Source organism: Stomoxys calcitrans, chromosome 3 (genome assembly GCF_963082655.1).
Source record: "Stomoxys calcitrans chromosome 3, idStoCalc2.1, whole genome shotgun sequence".
Lineage (NCBI taxonomy): Eukaryota > Metazoa > Arthropoda > Insecta > Diptera > Muscidae > Stomoxys > Stomoxys calcitrans.
Window position 1 is genome coordinate 154,534,956 of NC_081554.1, and position 18,463 is coordinate 154,553,418.

Genomic DNA, 18,463 nt, shown 5'->3' on the forward strand with positions numbered 1-18,463 from the left:
TTTTTGAAAATTTTAGTAAGGGATATCCCTTCAGATATCAAAAAAGATGTCCCCCATTTTCAACGCGGTGCCAAACCCTAGCATCTGTGAAAATTTCATGAAAATCGGTTCAGCTGTTTTTGAGACAAACAAACTAACAAACAAATCGCAACAATTTAATTTTTATATCCACCTCCAAGAAAAGGGGTTATATTTTTATAGTCAACCCGTTTGCAACACATCGAAATATCTATTTCAGGCCCTACAAAGTATATATATTTCTGATCGTCGTAAAATTCTAAGACAATTTAGCGAGGTCCGCGTATCCGTCAGTTGTAATCACGTTACAGTCTTTAAAAATTGACATACTGCGTTGAAATTTTGAACAGACTCGTCTTGCTTCTATACGAAGGTTAAGTTCTTGAATAGGCAAAATCTAACACTATTTGGATATAGCTGCCATATAGACCGATTTGGCGATTTAGAGTCTTAAGCCCATAAAAGCCTAATTTTTTCCAATTTGTCTGAAATTTCAAACAGGAAGTTGTACTAGGGACCCCGCTGTTAAAGCCGAATATGCACCATATTTGACCGATATGCCGGAGCCCATAAATCCGCAATTATTATCCGATTTCACTTAAATTTTAAATAGTGAGTTGTTTTAAGCCTCCCGACATCCGACTCAATTGTGGTTCAGATAAGACTATGTTAAGATATAGCTGCCATATAGACCGATCTGTCGATTGTGGGTCCAAAGTGAGTGAGTGAGTCCAAAATAGTGAGTTGTTTTAAACCTTCCGACATCGGACTTAAATATGGTTTAGATCGGACTATGTTTAGATATAGCTGCCAAATAGACCGATCTGCCCATTGTGAGTCCAAAGTCCATAAATGTCGCAATTATTGTCCGATTTCGCCATAATTTGCAATAGTGAGTTGATTAAAGCCTGCCGACATCTGACTAAAATATGGTTAAAGCCGTAATTATTATTCGTGAGTTGAAAAACCCACTCAAATATGGTTCAGATCGCTCTTTATTCAGATATAGCAGCCATATAGACCAATCTGCCGCTACAGGGTCTTAAGCCTATCAAAACTGCATTTATTACCCCATTTCGCTGGAATTAGACATAGTGACTTGTATTAAGCCTCCCGTCATCCGACCAGCATATGGTCCAGATCAGACTGTATATAGATAAAGCTGCCATATAGACCGATCTTCTTATTCAGGGTCTTATCGCATAAAAAGCGGATTTGTTGTCCGATTTCGATGAAACTGTGTCTTGTATGAGAGTTCTCGGGACTTGAATCAAATATGATCCAGACCAGCCTCCATTTGCATATTACTATGGACTTGGTAGTGGTGTTGTTATAACAGATGATGGTGAATTCATCCATTGTGGTGGATATCCAAAGTTCGGCTCCCATATAGTTAGACCTTGCAATTTAACTCTTGACTCCATTTATTACCCGATTTCGTTGAAATTTTGCACAATGTATTTTGACCCCTCGACGTTCGTACCGAACATGGTTCATATTAGCTATATTTGAATATAGATGCCATGTAAACAGGCTATATTTGAATATATTGGGTTGCCCAAAAAGTAATTGCGGATTTTTTAAAAGAAAGTAAATGAATTTTTAATAAAACTTAGAATGAACTTTAATCAAATATACTTGTTTACACTTTTTTTCTTAAGCAAGCTAAAAGTAACAGCTGATAACTGACAGAAGAAAGAATGCAATTACAGAGTCACAAGATGTGAAACGCCGACTATATGAAAAATCCGCAATTAATTTTTTGGGCAACCCAATAGCTGCCATATAAACTCTTCGACATTCGTGCTTAATATGGTCTAGATCAGTTTTTATTTGGATATAACTGTTATATATACCGATCTCCCGATTTAAATCCAGTGCTCATAAATAGCTCATTTATTATCCGATTTCGCTGAAATTTGGCACAATTATTTGTATAGGGCCCTCTGACATCCGTGTTCGACATGGTTCAGATCGGCCTATAATTAGATATATCTGTCATATATACTGTTCACCAGATTTAAGTCAAGAGGCCTTGAAAGGCGTATTTATTACCCGATTTCGGTGAATTTCTGCGAAAATGAGTTGTATTAGACCCCTACACATCTTGAATACGGTGCAGGTCGACATCCCTGGCGAGTTTGGTCCAAATCGAACCATATTTCGAAATAGCTGCAAAGGTTTCATAAATGGTGTATTTTTCAGCTGGGCCAAATCTTATGTACCCTTTACCATGGATCACATTTGCCAAGTTCTTTGCAAGTTTCTCTTTATAGGTGGAAACTAAAAAATGGTTATAAAAATAAATCCCAATGGTTTTTTTTTATACCCTCCAATATTGGATTGGGGTATACTTATTTCGTCATTCTGTTTGTAACTCCGGGAAATATTCCTCTGAGACCCCATAAAGTATATATATACTTGATCGTCTTGACATTTTAAGTCGATCTAGCCATGTCCGTCCGTCCGTCCGTCTGTCTGTCGAAAGCACGCTAACATTCGAAGGAGTAAATCTAGCCGCTTGATATTTTGCAAGAATACTTCTTGTTGGTGTAGGTCGGCTGGTATTGTAAATGGGCCATAGCGGTCCATGTTTTGATGTAGCTACCATATAGACCGATCTGGGATCTTGATTTCTTCATCATGTAGAGGGCGCAATTCCTATTCGATTTGTCTGAAATTTTGCATGAGGTGTTTTATTATGACTTCAAACAACTATGTTAAGTATGGTTGAAATCGGTCAATAACCTGATATAGCAATTCAATTGCAATTCTTATCCGATTTGGCTGAAATTTTGTAAGAAATATTTTTTATGACTTTTAACAACTGTGCCAAATATGGTTTTAATTATTCCATAACCTGGTATAGCTGCCATATAAACCGATCTGGGATCTTGACTTCTTGAGGCTCTAGAGGTCGCAATTATTATCGGATTTGGCTGAAATTTTGTATACCGACTTCTCTCATGACCTTCAATATACGTGTCAATTATGGTCTGAATCGCTCTATAGCCTGATACAGGTCCTATATAAACCGATCTCCCTATTTTTCTTCTCGAGCCCCTAAAGGAAGCAATTTTTATTCGAATCTGCTGAAATTTTGCACAACGACTTCTACTACGGCCTCCAACATTCAGTTCAATTATGGTCCGAATCGGTCGACAACTTGATATTATAGCACCAATATCATAGCAATTCTTTCCTTTTATCATATGTCTAAAATGATATACCGGGAAAAGAACTCGACAAAAACGATCCATGGTTGGTTCGGCCCTGCCGAACTTATCACGCTTTTATTCGTTATTTATATGCTTGGATAAGCATTGCTTTTTATAGATGCTCAAAAGATCGGTATGTAAATAACTAACATCAGGTTATGGATCGACTTGGGCTATACTTGGTTAAAAGAATTCAGCTGGTAACCCATCGGCTCTTACTGCCTTATAATCGTTCGTCTGGGTTACTTATTAGGCTTTATACATTCTATTCCATCATTAAAGAATTTTTCTGTGGTATTCCCATGCCTGCTACTATCGGCTGTAAGCACCTAAAGAAACACTTCCAGTACTTGAAGTATACCACAAAATGGATTTTAGCATACCACCATATTGTCATTCTTCAAACCAAGATTTTTTTTACTCTTTTCCCATTTCTTTAACCTTTTAAAACCACATTTGCCTTTGGTAAAGGTGATCACCTTTGCTCTGCTCTTTTACTTTTGTGTTTTCCCATAATTTATATGCGTATAAATTGTGCTTGCTTTTAACGGAAGAAGAATTTTCGCGCAAGGAAAATATCGCATGTTAAAAATCAATAACAGCGACCACACCAAAGGGAAATATCTCTTTATCCTTGGCGTTCATTGTTTCGAATACCTTTGGTGGTTTTTGTTTTTACAAAATTTTACTTGCATAAAATTTCCTTCACATACGGTCACACGCTAAATATATATGTATGCTTTAAAAATATTTTTCCCCCAATGGCGTTCCATATAGCTATGTCGTGGTAATATATTCAATAAATTTCGCCATGACATACCCTGCCAATAGATTAAAGTCGTAAAGGTTTGCGTATGTGTACATGCTATTATTTTCTAGGGAATTTTTCTCGATGTGGGTTGGTGTGTGTTTTCGGGAAATTTGCATGTAATGTTATGGGAAATATGGAGCCTTCTTTTCTTATATTTTTTTTGCAAAAGTCAAACAGCAGCTGCTTGTATGTATAAAGGGAAATATATAACAGATTTTGTATTTTTGTTTAGGAAAAAAGGCGGTGACATACCAAGAGATAAAGGCAAATTGTAAAAGTGAAATAAAACTTCCCGAGAGAAAATTTGCAGGAAATTCATTGAAAGTTTTAATAAAATCTTGCCTTTAAACAACTTTTTTGGAACTTTTGTTCTTAGAGACAAATTGAAATTTTTTAAACCCTCTACCATAGGATGGGAGTATACTAATTTCGTCATTCTGTTTGTAACACCTCGATACATTCGCCTAAGACCCCATAAGGTATATATGTTCTTGATCGTCATGACATTTTAAGTCGAGCCATGTCCGTCCGTCTGTCTGTTGAATATAGGAGGAGTAAAGCTAGGTGTTTGAAATTTTGCACAAATACTTCTTATCAGTGTAGGTCTGTTGTTAATGGGCCATATTTGTCCATGTTTTGCTAAAGCTGCTATATACACCGATCTTATAACTTGACATCTTGAGCCACTAGAGGGCGCAGTTCTCATCCGATTTGGCTGAAATTTTGCATGACGTGTTTTGTTATGACTTCCAACAACTGTGCTCAGTATGGTAGAAATAGGTTCATAACCTGATATGACTGCCATAAATAAGCCGATCTGGGATCTTGATTTCTTAAGCTTCTAGAGGGCGCAATTCTTATCCAAATTGGCTATCATTTTGCGTGCAGTGTTTTTAATGACTTCCAACAACTGTGCTAAGTATGGTTCAAATCGGTCCATAACCTGATATAGCTCTCAAAAAAGCCGATCTGGGATCTTGACTTCTTAAGTTTTTAGAGGGCTCAATTCTTATCCGATTTGGCTGAAAGTTGGCGTGCAGTGTTTTGTTATGTCTTCCAACAACTGTGTTAAGTATTCAAATCGATCCATGTTTTGCTATAGCTGCCATATAAACCGATCTTGAATCTTGACATCTTAGGCCACTAGAGGGCGCAATTTTCATCTGATTTGGCTGAAATTTTTAATGAAGTGTTTTGTAATGACTTCGAACAACTATTTTAAGTATGGTTCAAGGCGGTTAATAACCTGATATAGCCGCCATATAAACCGATCTGGGATCTTGATTTCTTAAGCCTCTAGAGGGCGCAATTCTTATCCGAGTTGGCTGAAATTGTGTATACGCGGCTTCTCCCATTACCTTCAACATACGTTTCCAATATGGCATGAATCAAACATTAGCCCGATACAGCTTCCATATAAACCGATCTCCCGATTCTGCTTCTTGAGACCCTAAAAGGCGCAATTTTTATCGAAATGCACTGATATATTACACAATAACTTCTACTTTGGTCTTCAACATTCAAGTCACTTACGGTCTGAACCGGACTATAACTTGATGTAGCTCTAAAAGCATAGCATATTCTTTGTTTGCCTTAAAGAGATACCGCACTAAGAACTCGACAAATGCGTTCCATGTTGAAGAGTATATAAGATTCGGCCCGGCCGAACTTAGCGCGCTCTTACTTGTTCTTTGCTGATTATAAGAGAAAATACTTGCGCTCTCTAGCAACGCAATTTGTCCGCTCCCCTGAACCGATGCTGATCACACTTGGTATAGCTGTTGAAAATCGTAGAAGTAATCATCGTGAAAAATTTCAGACAAATCGGATAATCGGAAGCTCTAGAGGTTCAAGAGGAATTATCGGGAGTTGTGTTTATATGAGAGCTTTTTCTAAACATGGACTGGTTGGGCCCATTTACAAACTCAACCAGTTTACATCAATAAGCTTTTGTAAAAAATTTTGTGCCGTTAGCTTTAGTCGTTTAAAGTTAACGAGATTTCGATAGGCCGACGAACATAGAGTGCACTCTTTAAAGTGTCAATGGTCAAGATATATTCGAGGTTTTACAACACAATGACGAAGTTCATTTAGTCCACATATTTGGACTCAAACACTTTGTACTTCAATCTGATATTGTCCTTTCCAGTCTAGGTGTAACCTTGGGAGCTTTTGGCAGGTGGGTTTTCTTTACTTGAATTATATCATGCCAAGAATGTAATTCTCGTAAACATAGTACAGGGTTTTTTTTTAGGTACATCACAAAAGTAGGCCGATAGGGATAGCAAACAACGCCATATTTTTTGTCGTTCTTTTGACATTTCTCTTCAGTAAGGTTTGCTATTTCATAATGGAAAGACATACGAGCCAAAAACGAGTTAAAATTTACTACCGAAATTCGGAGTCAGTTGACTCATCGTTTTCATCGAAAAATTTTCTCAGCGATTAAGCTCATTTCTGGTTGAATGGTTTCGTCAATAAACAAATTATGCGTTGTTGATCAGACAGCAATCCACATGTACTCCATGAGTCATCATTGCATCCCGAAAAAAATACGGTTTAATGCGGTTTATGGGCCGCCAGCGTCAATGGGCCGTACTTCTTTCGTGATGATGTATAGCGGCACGTTCCCTTGAATGGAAATCGCTACCGTTCAATGATAACAGAATATGTTTGGCCCCAATTTGATGATATGGACTTGGAGGACATGTGGTTCTACGAGCCACACAGAACGCGTTATCTCACGAAATGGTCCAGTCGATAGGGCACCTCGGTCGTGCGATTTGGCGACGTTATACTATTTCCAGTGGGGCTACGTCAAGTATATGGTCTATGCCAACAAGCCGGAGACCACCGTAGCGCAGAGGTTAGCAGGTCCAGCTATGACGCTAAACGCCTGGATTCGAATCCTGGCAGGACCATCAGAAAATTTTTCAGCGCTGGTTATCCCCTCCTAATGTTGGCGACATTTATGAGGTACTTTGCCATGTAAAAACTTCTCCCCAAAGAGGTGTCCCTTCGGACTCGGCTATAAAAATATGCCAAAAAAAAATTGATGACGATTTATGAACTTCGTGCGAATATCGAACGCGAAATTGCTACAGTATCAGCCGATTTATGGTTGAAAATCGGCTAAAATTGAGTTCAGCGTCTGGACATCTGCAATCTTACCCTTGGTTGCCATGCAATAGAAATCGAGTTCCATACATAATGGCATCGAACGTTCTTTCCCAGAAGTAAAGAATTTCATGAAAAAAATCATTTGTAGCGCTCTTATTGATTAACTAGTTTAGGCCTGAAGCGATCTTGTGATTTAACTTAATCTGATAATTTCCTTTAAATTCCCATACTCTCTTCCTTATTTTTGCACTAATATTTGTTTGTTTATCACTTGAAAATCAGTACATTCAAAACAAAAACATATTTACAATTACTTACAGCAAACTGGCACATATACAACCTTTTACATAGGATATTCAAGCACCCTCAATTACGAGCACTTTGCTCAATGTAGTGGTTTTACCCAAATACTAGCAATTATCGATGAGTGCTTGTTTGAATGTGTGTGTGTGTGTGTGTTTTGGCATGCATTGAAGTATGTTTGACTTGCTTTCCATATTGACTACAACCGCACTCTATTGATTTGATTTCCTGTTCTAAACAAGCATTAACAATGTTCCATGTATAGTTACAGGGAAGCATAAACTCTCCTAAAGATGTATTGTGAAGTCATACCCTCATAGTATTTTATCAGACTACATATATGCCAAATTCTTAACTTGTATGTCTGAAAATTCTTGCAATTGTGTGCATTGCGGTGACCAGACAACAACAGAGACTAAGGTTGTCATTTGCATCTTAAAGGTGGAGGTAAATTCATTGATGTCTACGACGATATGTTCTTATCATGTCAATCCTTTTTCAATAACACTCTATGGTTTGCTGCATTTAAAAGAACATAATGCTTTTAGAAATTGAAGACTCTTGTGGAAAGACTGTGAAAACTTACAAAAAAGATTTATTCGATTTGTTATATAATAAACACTTTTTTAAGAAAGTTAAAGCTTTAAACCTGTAAAAACGTGCTAAGTTCGGTTGGGCCGAATCTTGAGTACCCAACACGATGGATTCCACTAAAAATTTCCCTTTATTAAATCTGTTCGTATTTGAATTATTGTACAACAATCAAATCGGGAATTGATTGCTGCTGCTATGGTATCAGTTTGTAATATCAAAGTCATACAGTATATAGACCGATTCTGCTAATACTTGGCGTGAACAATTTTCTGCCAAATGAGGTCAAAATTAAGGCCTCTAGGAGGTCGAAAAGTCAAATCCAGAAATCGATTCATATGGGAGGTATGTCAATATAAAAACCAATTCGGATCATACTCGGCACTGACGTTGGAAGTCAGAACGGAAGTCATTGTACCAAATTTCAGCCAAATCGAATGAAAACTTAAGCTTTTAGAGCTGTTTATAAACCGATTCTGATCATACTTGGCATTATTGTTGGAACGGAAGTCCTTGTACCAAATTACGTCCAAATTGGATGAATATTGAGGCATCTAGAGGCTCAAGAAGTCAAATACGGGGACCGGTTCATATGGGGGGCTATATCTGTTTATAGACCGATTCGGATCATACTTGGCATGGATGTTGATCATATCTCAAGTCTTTGTTCCAAATTTCAGCCAAATCAGATGAAAATTGAGGCTTCCTGGGGCTCAAGATGAACAGCTCGGGAGATCGGTTTATATGGGAGCCATATCTAAATCTGAACCGATATGGCCCAATCCCCAAAGACCTACATCAATGTTTAGTATCAGTGTTAAATTTCAAGCAGCTAGTTTTACTCGTTCGACCGCTATCGTGATTTCGATTCAAAGCGTCGAGACGATCAAAAATATATGTACTTTATGGGGTCTTAGACCAATACTTCGAGATGATACAAACAAAATGACTAGATTAGTATACCCCCATCATTTGGTGGTGGATATAAAAAAATATTATTTCACAGTTAGACCATATGGTTTGGGGGTGTCATGGCTTTGGTAAACCGGTTTTTATAGTGGAGAAAATGGATAAACATACTTATCTAAACTCAATACCACTTACTCAGTATTAATTTGGAACCAAATGTGGCATTATTCAAGCAAATTTTTTTTTTTCCACTAACCGTTGATCTGAAAATACAGCTTATAGAGTTCAATAATGATAATTAAGTGATTGTTAAGAGCTTTTTATGCCCGTAAAGCATTTGGAATGAATGCAATAGATCAAATCGGAGAATAGCTCTAAAATAGTATCAAAAAACACAAGTTTTCATCTAAAAATTGCCTAAACCTAGCTTTATGAGAAAAGTAAGCGTATATGGAGAAAATCGACACCCGAATTCTAGTTAAAAGCGCGGATCGTCGATTGGGAGCAATTACCGCAACTAAAGGAGGGCCCACGGAATACAGAAGTCATATAAAACTTTTTTAGTTGTCAAAAAATAATTATGTGCTTTCTTAATGTACGTAAACTTTTTTAATATTGTATAAATATCCGACAATATATTTTTCGCCATATTAGTACCTTCTCATGTATTTATTGTCGCTGAATCCGGTTATACGATGTATTACATTGAAAAACAGTGCCAAAAAAATTATAATCTTTTACTTAATGGTGAGAAAATAGCCATTTTATTTGCCAGACACATGTGTACGTAAATTTCTTTAACTAACCGTATAATCTTTATAGGATCGCAGGTCAATATTTTGAAGTGTTCTCAATGGAATGGAGAGATTAGTATATCCCCCATATTACAAAAAATGTTAATGTATTATTCGGACAACTACACCTACACCGCAGGTTTGCAATTTTTCGAACATATTCCAGCTTGATATCATTTAAACTCAATGCTTTCTATTCAATCAATACTCGCTTGAGAAAGTTCCATCAATTGCTAGTATATCAATATATCCATTCCGTCTGTAGCACATCGAAACATTGATCTGGGACCCTATAATATATATACATACATATATATCCTTGGCCAATCTTGAAATTCTAAGTCGATCTTCCAATGTTAGTCCATCTGTCAGTTAATCGGTGGAAATCCAGATAGAGGACGTAGGTCCTTGGGGATTACAAATAGGTATTTGTATTCTGTTACGACTTCCAACGATCTGTAATATATCGCGTATAACCTGATGTAGCTCCCCTATAAACCGATATCCCGATTTAACATCTCGAACCCCTAGAAGACGCAATTGTTGGCTTATTTGGTTCACCTTTTGCATGTGTGTATTTTTATGACTTCCACCATCCTTGGTATGTATTGTCAGCCTAAATCTGATATAGCCCTCATATAAACCCATCTCCCGATTTGCCTTAGTGATAGTTCCCCAGATTCGGAACGGCTGAACTTTGCACGCTTTTACATGTTCAACCTTACTTAACCAAACGTATCTATCTTAAATCTTAACACCGCTTCCATATAGACTATCCCTCATTTTAATACTCTTCTTCTTAAGACAGGGAAAAGAACTGACTTCGTCATTCCCTATGTAAAACTTCAAAATATTTGTATGGAAGTGTTTGTGTGGGGGCTTTTTCACCTTACACAGGGTACAGGGTGTAATTGTTTGTAACACTCAGAAGGAAGAGAGATAGAGCCATTGATTGGTATACCGATCGACTCAGAATCACTTTCTGATTCGATTTAGCTATGTCCGTCTATCTGTCTACCTGTCTGTTTGGCCGTCTGTACATATTAATTTGTGTACAAACAACAGGTCGCAGTTTTCATCCGATCGTCTTTAAATTTGGTACAGATATGTTTTTCGGCCTAGAGACGAAGCCTATTGAAATTATAAACAAGTAAAAAGGCGTTAAGTTCGGCCGGGCCGAACTTTGGATACCCACCACCTCGGGTATATATTTAAACCAACTTTCGTCAAAATCCGGTGAAAAATGCATACTTTATAACCAATAGCAGCTATATCAGAATATGTTCCGATTTGGACCAAATACTTATAAGTACAAGTCATTGTTCAATTGTGTATAACAAAATATTGGTCTTTTAGGTAGCTTTATCTAAAAATAAACCGATCTGAGCTACGTACGACACGGATTTCGAAAAGCCTAACATAAGTCACTGTGTTAAATTGAGATATCGGTCTATATGGCAGCTATATCCATATCTTGACTGATCTGGGCCATATATTGAGTTGAAGGGCTTAACCTAACCCACTGTCCTGAATTTCGGCGACATCGGACAATAAATGCACCTTTTATGGGCCTAAAACCTTAAATAGAGAGATCGGTCTATATGGCAGCTATATCCAAATCTTAACCAATATGTGCCATATTGCAGAATTATGTTGAGGGGCTTAATTTAACTCACTGTCCCAAATTTCGGCGACATCGGACAATAAATGCGCCTTTTATGGCCCCAAAACCTGAAATCGAGAGATAGGTCTATATGCCAGCTATATCCAAAACTGGACCGATCTGCACCAAATTGATGAGGGATATCAAAGGGCTTAACACAATTCACTGTCCCCAATTTCAGCAAATTCGGATAATAAATGTGGCTTTTATGGGCCTAGGACCATAAATCGGAGGATTGGTATATATATATATATATATATAAATCGGAGGATCGGTCTATATGACAGCTATATCCAAATCTGGACCGATCTGGACCAAATTAACGAAGGATGTCAAAGGGCCTAACAGAATTCACTGTCCCAAATTTCACCAAAATCCGATAATAAATGTGGTTTTTATGGCCTAAGACCCTAAATCGTCGGATCGGTCTATATGGGGGCTATATGAAGATATAGTCCGATATTGCCCATTTTCGAACTTAACCTGCTTATGGACAAAAAAAGAATCTGTGCCAAATTTCAGCTCAATATCTCTATTTTTAAAGACTGTAGCGTGATTTCAACAGACAGACGGATGGACATGTCTAGATCGTCTTAGATTTTTACGCTGATCAAGAATATATACACTTTATAGGGTCGGAAATGGATATTTCGATGTGTTGCAAACGGAATGACAAAATGAATATACCCCCATCCTTCGATGGTGGGTATAAAAAATTTGTTTAGATTTAGATATAGCTCCCATATATATGCTCGTCCAATTCGCAGTCACAACGAAATAAAATGATCATTTGTTAACCGATTCTCTCTCTCTCTCGTTTAGCAGGAAGGATTTTCTTATGACTCTTAACATTTCTGGTGAATTTCATAGAAATCGGTTCAGATTCAGATATAGCTCTTATATATATATTTCGCCAGACTTTCACTCCTAGAACCACTGCAAGTGCATTTATTGACCAAAATTACCAAAAATTTTGTACAACGCTTTCCTCGACGACTTCCACAATATCTATAAAGTTTGCTCGAAATCGGTTCAGATTTAGATATAGCTCCCATACGATTTTGAGAAATATTGCAATAAAGTGCTCAATTTTCTAGAAATTCAGCAGGAAATGATTTTCTTATGACTCTCTTTATAACTGATGAATTTTATATAAATCGGTTCAGATTTATATATAGCTGCCGTATATCTATATCGAACGATTTTCACTTCTTTGGTCACTGCAAGCTCATTTATTGACCAATCTTCCCAAAACTTTGTACAACGCTTTCCTCGACGACTTCCACAATATCTATAAAGTTTGCTCGTAATCGGTTCTGGTTTAGATATAGCTCCCATATATATGTTCTTCAGATTTTAAATAATATTGCAATAAAGTGCTTATTTGTTAACCGGTTCTCTCAAAGCTTGGCAGGAAGGGTTTTCTTATGTCTTCTAATATTACTGGAGAATTTCATAGAAATAGGTTCAGATTTATATATAGCTGCCATATATGTATATCGCACGATTTTCACTACGCATTACTGAACAATGTTGCCAGAATTGCGCACAACTCTTTCCTCGATGCCTACCACAATGTCTAAGAAATTTGGTCAAAATCGGATCAGATTTAGATGTAGCTCACATATATATGTTTGTCAGATGTTGACTAATTTGCAATAATGCTGTCATTTGTCAACCGTAGTTATCACTGTTTGAATATATTTGCTCGAAATTTGATACAGATTGTTAAGTAACCCATCTAAAAACATAGGCCGAGGTCCATCAAAATTGATTCAGAATTAGATATAGTTCCCACTTTGTACCTAAAGTGTATTATAAAGTCGGCAACGCCCTACTTTTACCTTTCCTCAATTTTTTTTTATTATAACACTCAACACTCGATCAGGAAAGCAGAATGCATAAGCCTCCCAATTTTGCACATGTACTTCTTATAAATGAAGATCAGTTGAGCAATCACGCCAAATTGTCCCATGCTTAGATGTTGCTCTGTTATAAATCCATCTCCTCATGTAATTTTCTATTTCAAGTTAAGATCTTATTTTTTTTTCTTAGAAGATCTTATGTTTGGTCTGCATAATTCCATCACCAGATATCGTTACTCCAATTTGACTTTACTAATCACATAAGAACTGCGATAACCAAACTCGGTCCCCACGAACTTAACTTATTTTTACTTGTTTGGTTTTTTCACTACAAAAACTTGTAAAAATCATATCACCTCCTCACAACCTTCAACATCAAGAAAGGATTGTCTGCTTAGAGAATTTTCAATATTGCTTAACATAAATTGACAGTGGATCCCTTCACTTTCCATTTAGAAATGTATTACTAGCCATATAGCATTCCCCTTTTTTTTTTGAGGAGTTCTCAAGAAACCTAAGAGGATTTAGTTTGTGTATTTTTTCTATCTACTCATTTGGGTCTTAAGTTATCAAGAAAAAGAAAAGTGCAAAGTATTGCTTCTTGGCAGTAACTATAGTAAGTGTGTTAGAGTTATGATGCTACTGCTGGAAATTCATTTTCGTAGCAAAGGGGAGAAATAAATGATAATCTGTAAATCCATAAATGAGTTCAGCTTTTTTGCTTATCATATATTCCATTTGAAGGCTACTCTTCTTCTTCAACTCCTTTGGGACTTAACTTGTTTCAGCTTGGTACAGCTACCGGCTGCAGTGACCGTCTCTTTCAAATTTGTCGGTCTTGCTAGGAAAATTGTGGCCAATGCAAAGGCAATTGCAATGTGTCTATGGTGTGGTATCTGTGGCAACATCCAATCACCCTTACCATCCATCCATCCATTCATTTAGCCACCTATCCATTTCTTTGCATGGCATCACTAAGTTTGCGGTTTCTCTTCAGGCTTACCTTTACAATTAGCCACGATTTCCTTTCATTGCCTCAGGCAATGATGCCTATGTTGTTGGTAACGGGGCGGGCGTGATGATTTTCCATTTGGTATCGTTTGTGCATGGTAAACCACGATTTCTTCTTCTGCTACTGTTACTGTTACTGCTTCTTCTCTGCGATATTGTTTGCTTCATTTTAATTAGCAATTAATTGAAGTTGTTTTTTATTGCAACAAAAGTTTATATTGATTCGTGCCACCGCCAACAATGCGGCCGTCAAGCACAGATTCTCTCGCTCCAGTCCTCTCGTGTCTGTCTCTCTGTCTTTCCGTTGTGCATTAAGCTGGCGCCCAATGCGGAGAGTTTTATGCAGATAATCGTTTATTAACTTTGGTTCGATTTTCGTTTTTGTTATTTTTCCCAGTGCCGGAATAGAATATTTTCGTGATTGTTATTTCTGTTGCTGTCGTGGCACAACAACGCCACCCATGTTTAATGCAAATAATTATTAAAAACTTTTTCAATTGCTTTTTCTGTGGCTAAAATGAGACGAAATTGCGAAAGTACATATCAAAGAGGAAATCAAAACTTTAGCAATTATCGATTATAATGAAGTTGACTTCTTTTAAGTTTCTTATTGAAACGTGAAATTAAGTTCTTCCAAGTATTGGCTTATTCCTTTTTGGGAATAAAATAAAGTGGAATTGGCCGTAGGCGTCAAAAGCGATTAAAAACGGTGAAAAAGTTCTGGGAAAGCAAATTTTCATTGAGGATTTTAGTTTTTTTCCCCCAAAAAGTAATAATACTAAATAAAATATAAAAGACATAGAAATGCTACAAATTCATGAACATCATTCAGTCTTTTCATCTTATTCTGTCCATCTGTAGAAATTACACTTACGGACAATAACATATCCTTATAAATAGCTCACTGTCTAATCGCAAACAAGCTGACAGTCTGAAGGTTGCCAGCAACGACTTTTGCAGAAGCTGTGAGGACATCGAAGAAGAAGAGACTGTAGAACATCTTCTGTGTGTGTGTCGCACTAGCAGTTAGAAGGAGTTCCACTTTAGGTTCTGATTTCTTTGAGAACCTGTCTGATTTAGCGGATGTGAACATTCGCAAGTTATTGGGCTTTTTAAAGCGATCTGGATGGTTTAACGGTAGGAAGTACAAGGCATCTTCCTTCTTCTGTTTCTGTGCTATTACAATGGACAAAAACGTCTAAGTGAGGCTGATGCCAGACTGCCACTTAAACCTAACCTATAAATCGATGTTTCGATTTTACATACTAGGCCCATAGAGATATCAATTTAGAGTTAAGATGGCAAGTGAGTTTCCAGTTTCTGTCATTATATTTCTTTTATATATTAACTTCCTGCCATGTGACTACAAAACAATATACAATTTTATTTTTTTATTTTTTACTTCATTCCCAAATAAAAAAAATACTAATTTATTTTTTCTTTTTATTTCTAGAAATGGAAAGTGCTCCACGTAATGTACAAGTACGACCCTTATCATCATCAACCATGGTCATAACATGGGAACCACCAGAGACGCCCAATGGACAAGTGACCGTAAGTAAATTGTTTAGATATTAGTTTATGATATATTTAGCCTAATAATATTTAACGGACAAAAACTTTACAGTAAAAGAATTAATTTTAATTAATTTACCCTAATTTTCAAAAACGCCAGCTCTCGGGAATGGGTGGTGCGATTTAAGCGAAATTTTGTGTGCTTTTATATAGTACCCTAAAAATAAAAACTTGGTATCCAAATTTCGGATGGGGTACCTAGGGGGGCTGCTCCACCCTAAAACCTACCAAACATATATTTAGACCAATCACGACAATATGGGACTCAAAAGAAAGGTAATTAGGATAAGAAAACGTATCTGACATCCAATTGTCGGATCAAGTGCTAGGGGACCCCCCCCCCAAGACCGAAAACACCTCTAAATCTGACATATTTACCGACCAATATGCGAGTAGAATACGAATCTGATATCCAAATTCTGGGGGTCCACCCCTTTCCCAAAACACCCCCTAAACTGGACTTATTTACTGACCATGGGAATATGGGGCTTAAATAAAAGGTATTTGAATGTAGGATACGAATCTGATATTCAAGTGTTTGGGGGGCCGCCTCTCACCAAAAACATCCCCCAAAGTTGACAAATTTACGACCATACCAATATGGGGCTCAAATAAAAGGTCTTTGGGAGTAAAGAACGAATTTGATATTAATATTCGGGAAAAGTGTCTACGGGGACACGCCACCCCCACACCACCACCCAAATAGTTAGTATTTTCTGACTATTGCCATATGAGGCTCAAATAAGAGGGTTTTTAAAGTGGAACGCGAACCCGATATATATTTTCAAGGCCAACTCTCTGAGTGGCAGCCCATATCCGATATATCTAATTTTGAGGGCAATGGCAATATGGGGTTCAACTAAATGATATATAGATATATGAGAATAGAGCACGTTGCTGATATATTTTCCGGGATTAGTGTTTGGGGGATCACCCCAATTCCCAAAACACCCCTAAATCGGGCATATTTACCGACCATGTCAATGTGGAGCTTAAATGAAAGGTTTTGGGGAGTAGAGCAATTTTCTGGAGGTCTACCCCTTTCCCAAAATACCCCACAAACAGCAATCTTTTTAGTGACCATCGCAATATGGGGCTCAAATAAAGGTATTTGGGAGTAGAATACGAATTTGATATCCAAATGTAGGACCATGTATTTAGGGCATCACCCCTTTCCCTAATCACCCCCAAAGGAACAAAATTCTTCGACCATGCCAATATGTGGCTCAAATGAAAGGTATTTGATATTAGAAAACGAATTTGATAACCTATTTTGGGGCCATGTGCTTGGGGGACGCCTCATCCTGTAAACTCCTCCTAAGCCAATGGCAATATGGGGTTTAAATAAATGGTATTTGGGAGAAGAGCACGATTCTGATATTTTTTCAGGGCCAAGTATCTGGGGAACCACCTCACCCCCGAAAACACCACTAAATCAGACATCATGAGAATATCGATCTGAAATTAAATATTTTAAGAATGGAGTACACCTTACATCCGAACTTAAATTCGTAGACCAATAATGATCATAAGGGATTCAGATAAAGACACTTATATTTTCAAACTGTTAGTCAAGTTAGCATGGTATTTCACTAAAATATCCTTAACTGTCGAAAATAAATATTCCAAGGAAGCTTTTGTTGCATATAAAGTAAAAGGAGGCGCAGTGGAGCGGGCCCGGGTCAGCTAGTCGGCTATAAAAAGGAGGCCCTTATCATTGAGCTTAAACTTGAATCGGACATCACTTAGTGATATTTGAGAAGTTTGCCCTGTTCCTTAATGGAATATGCATGGCAAAATTCGTAGTAGTAGACGTTTTAATGGTTATAGCTTTTTTGTTACTTAAAATTAAACTCAAAGTGCAATGACATCAAGAATTAATGCCTAATATCCTTCGAAAGTCTATCCGTATAGTTTTGGTAATGATTTCCTTTTGTGTCAACATATCCATTTGGATGCGATCAAAACTGTTAAAATAGTCATTTAACTATTCCATATGGATATTATACTCCTACATCAAATAAATCATACATCCATACGATGTGATTTTAAATAGAAGATTGCAAACCATACAACACATATGGATTGAGTGGAAAATTTCACAATAATTAACTAGCAAATAAATATGCTGCAATTAAACAAAATAAAGCATATAATAAAACCTAATTATTAGATGTATTTATACACAAGAATTCATGTAGTTCATTGCTATGAAATTTACACATACTATTTGCAAATTACATGTCAATAGAATGAAAGTTCTAGTGAATGAATTATAGAAATAAATTGGCATTCGTTGAAATTATGAACAAAAAATGAGAGCATATTGAGTTCGAACTATGATTTTGCAGAAAATGCAAATAACTTTAACAAGACATAGCTATTGACATTTGCAAATATCCATGCTGTGGCATTGCTATATTTTTGGCATATCTTAACTGTTTTGGCAAGGCAATGTGGAACTGTTAAACTATCAAACTAATGGCTATTTAGTACAAACATGTATTTTTCAATGAATGTACTGTAAATGGAATTCGTAGGAAAGTTTTGATATAAAAACTGGTCTATCAATTAAGCTTTTTATA

General features: G+C 36.8%; 1 protein-coding gene across 5 annotated transcripts in view; it reads left to right on the forward strand.

The window, feature by feature from the left end:
• Positions 1 to 18,463, forward strand: part of LOC106084428 (tyrosine-protein phosphatase Lar) — a 710,785-nt gene that overhangs the window by 529,592 nt on the left and 162,730 nt on the right. For all 5 annotated transcript variants that reach the window (XM_059365346.1, XM_059365348.1, XM_059365350.1 and 2 more), the window contains one exon: positions 15,757 to 15,857. In XM_059365346.1, the coding sequence (XP_059221329.1) occupies positions 15,757 to 15,857 (101 nt within the window). The remainder of the gene's footprint in view (positions 1 to 15,756; positions 15,858 to 18,463) is intronic.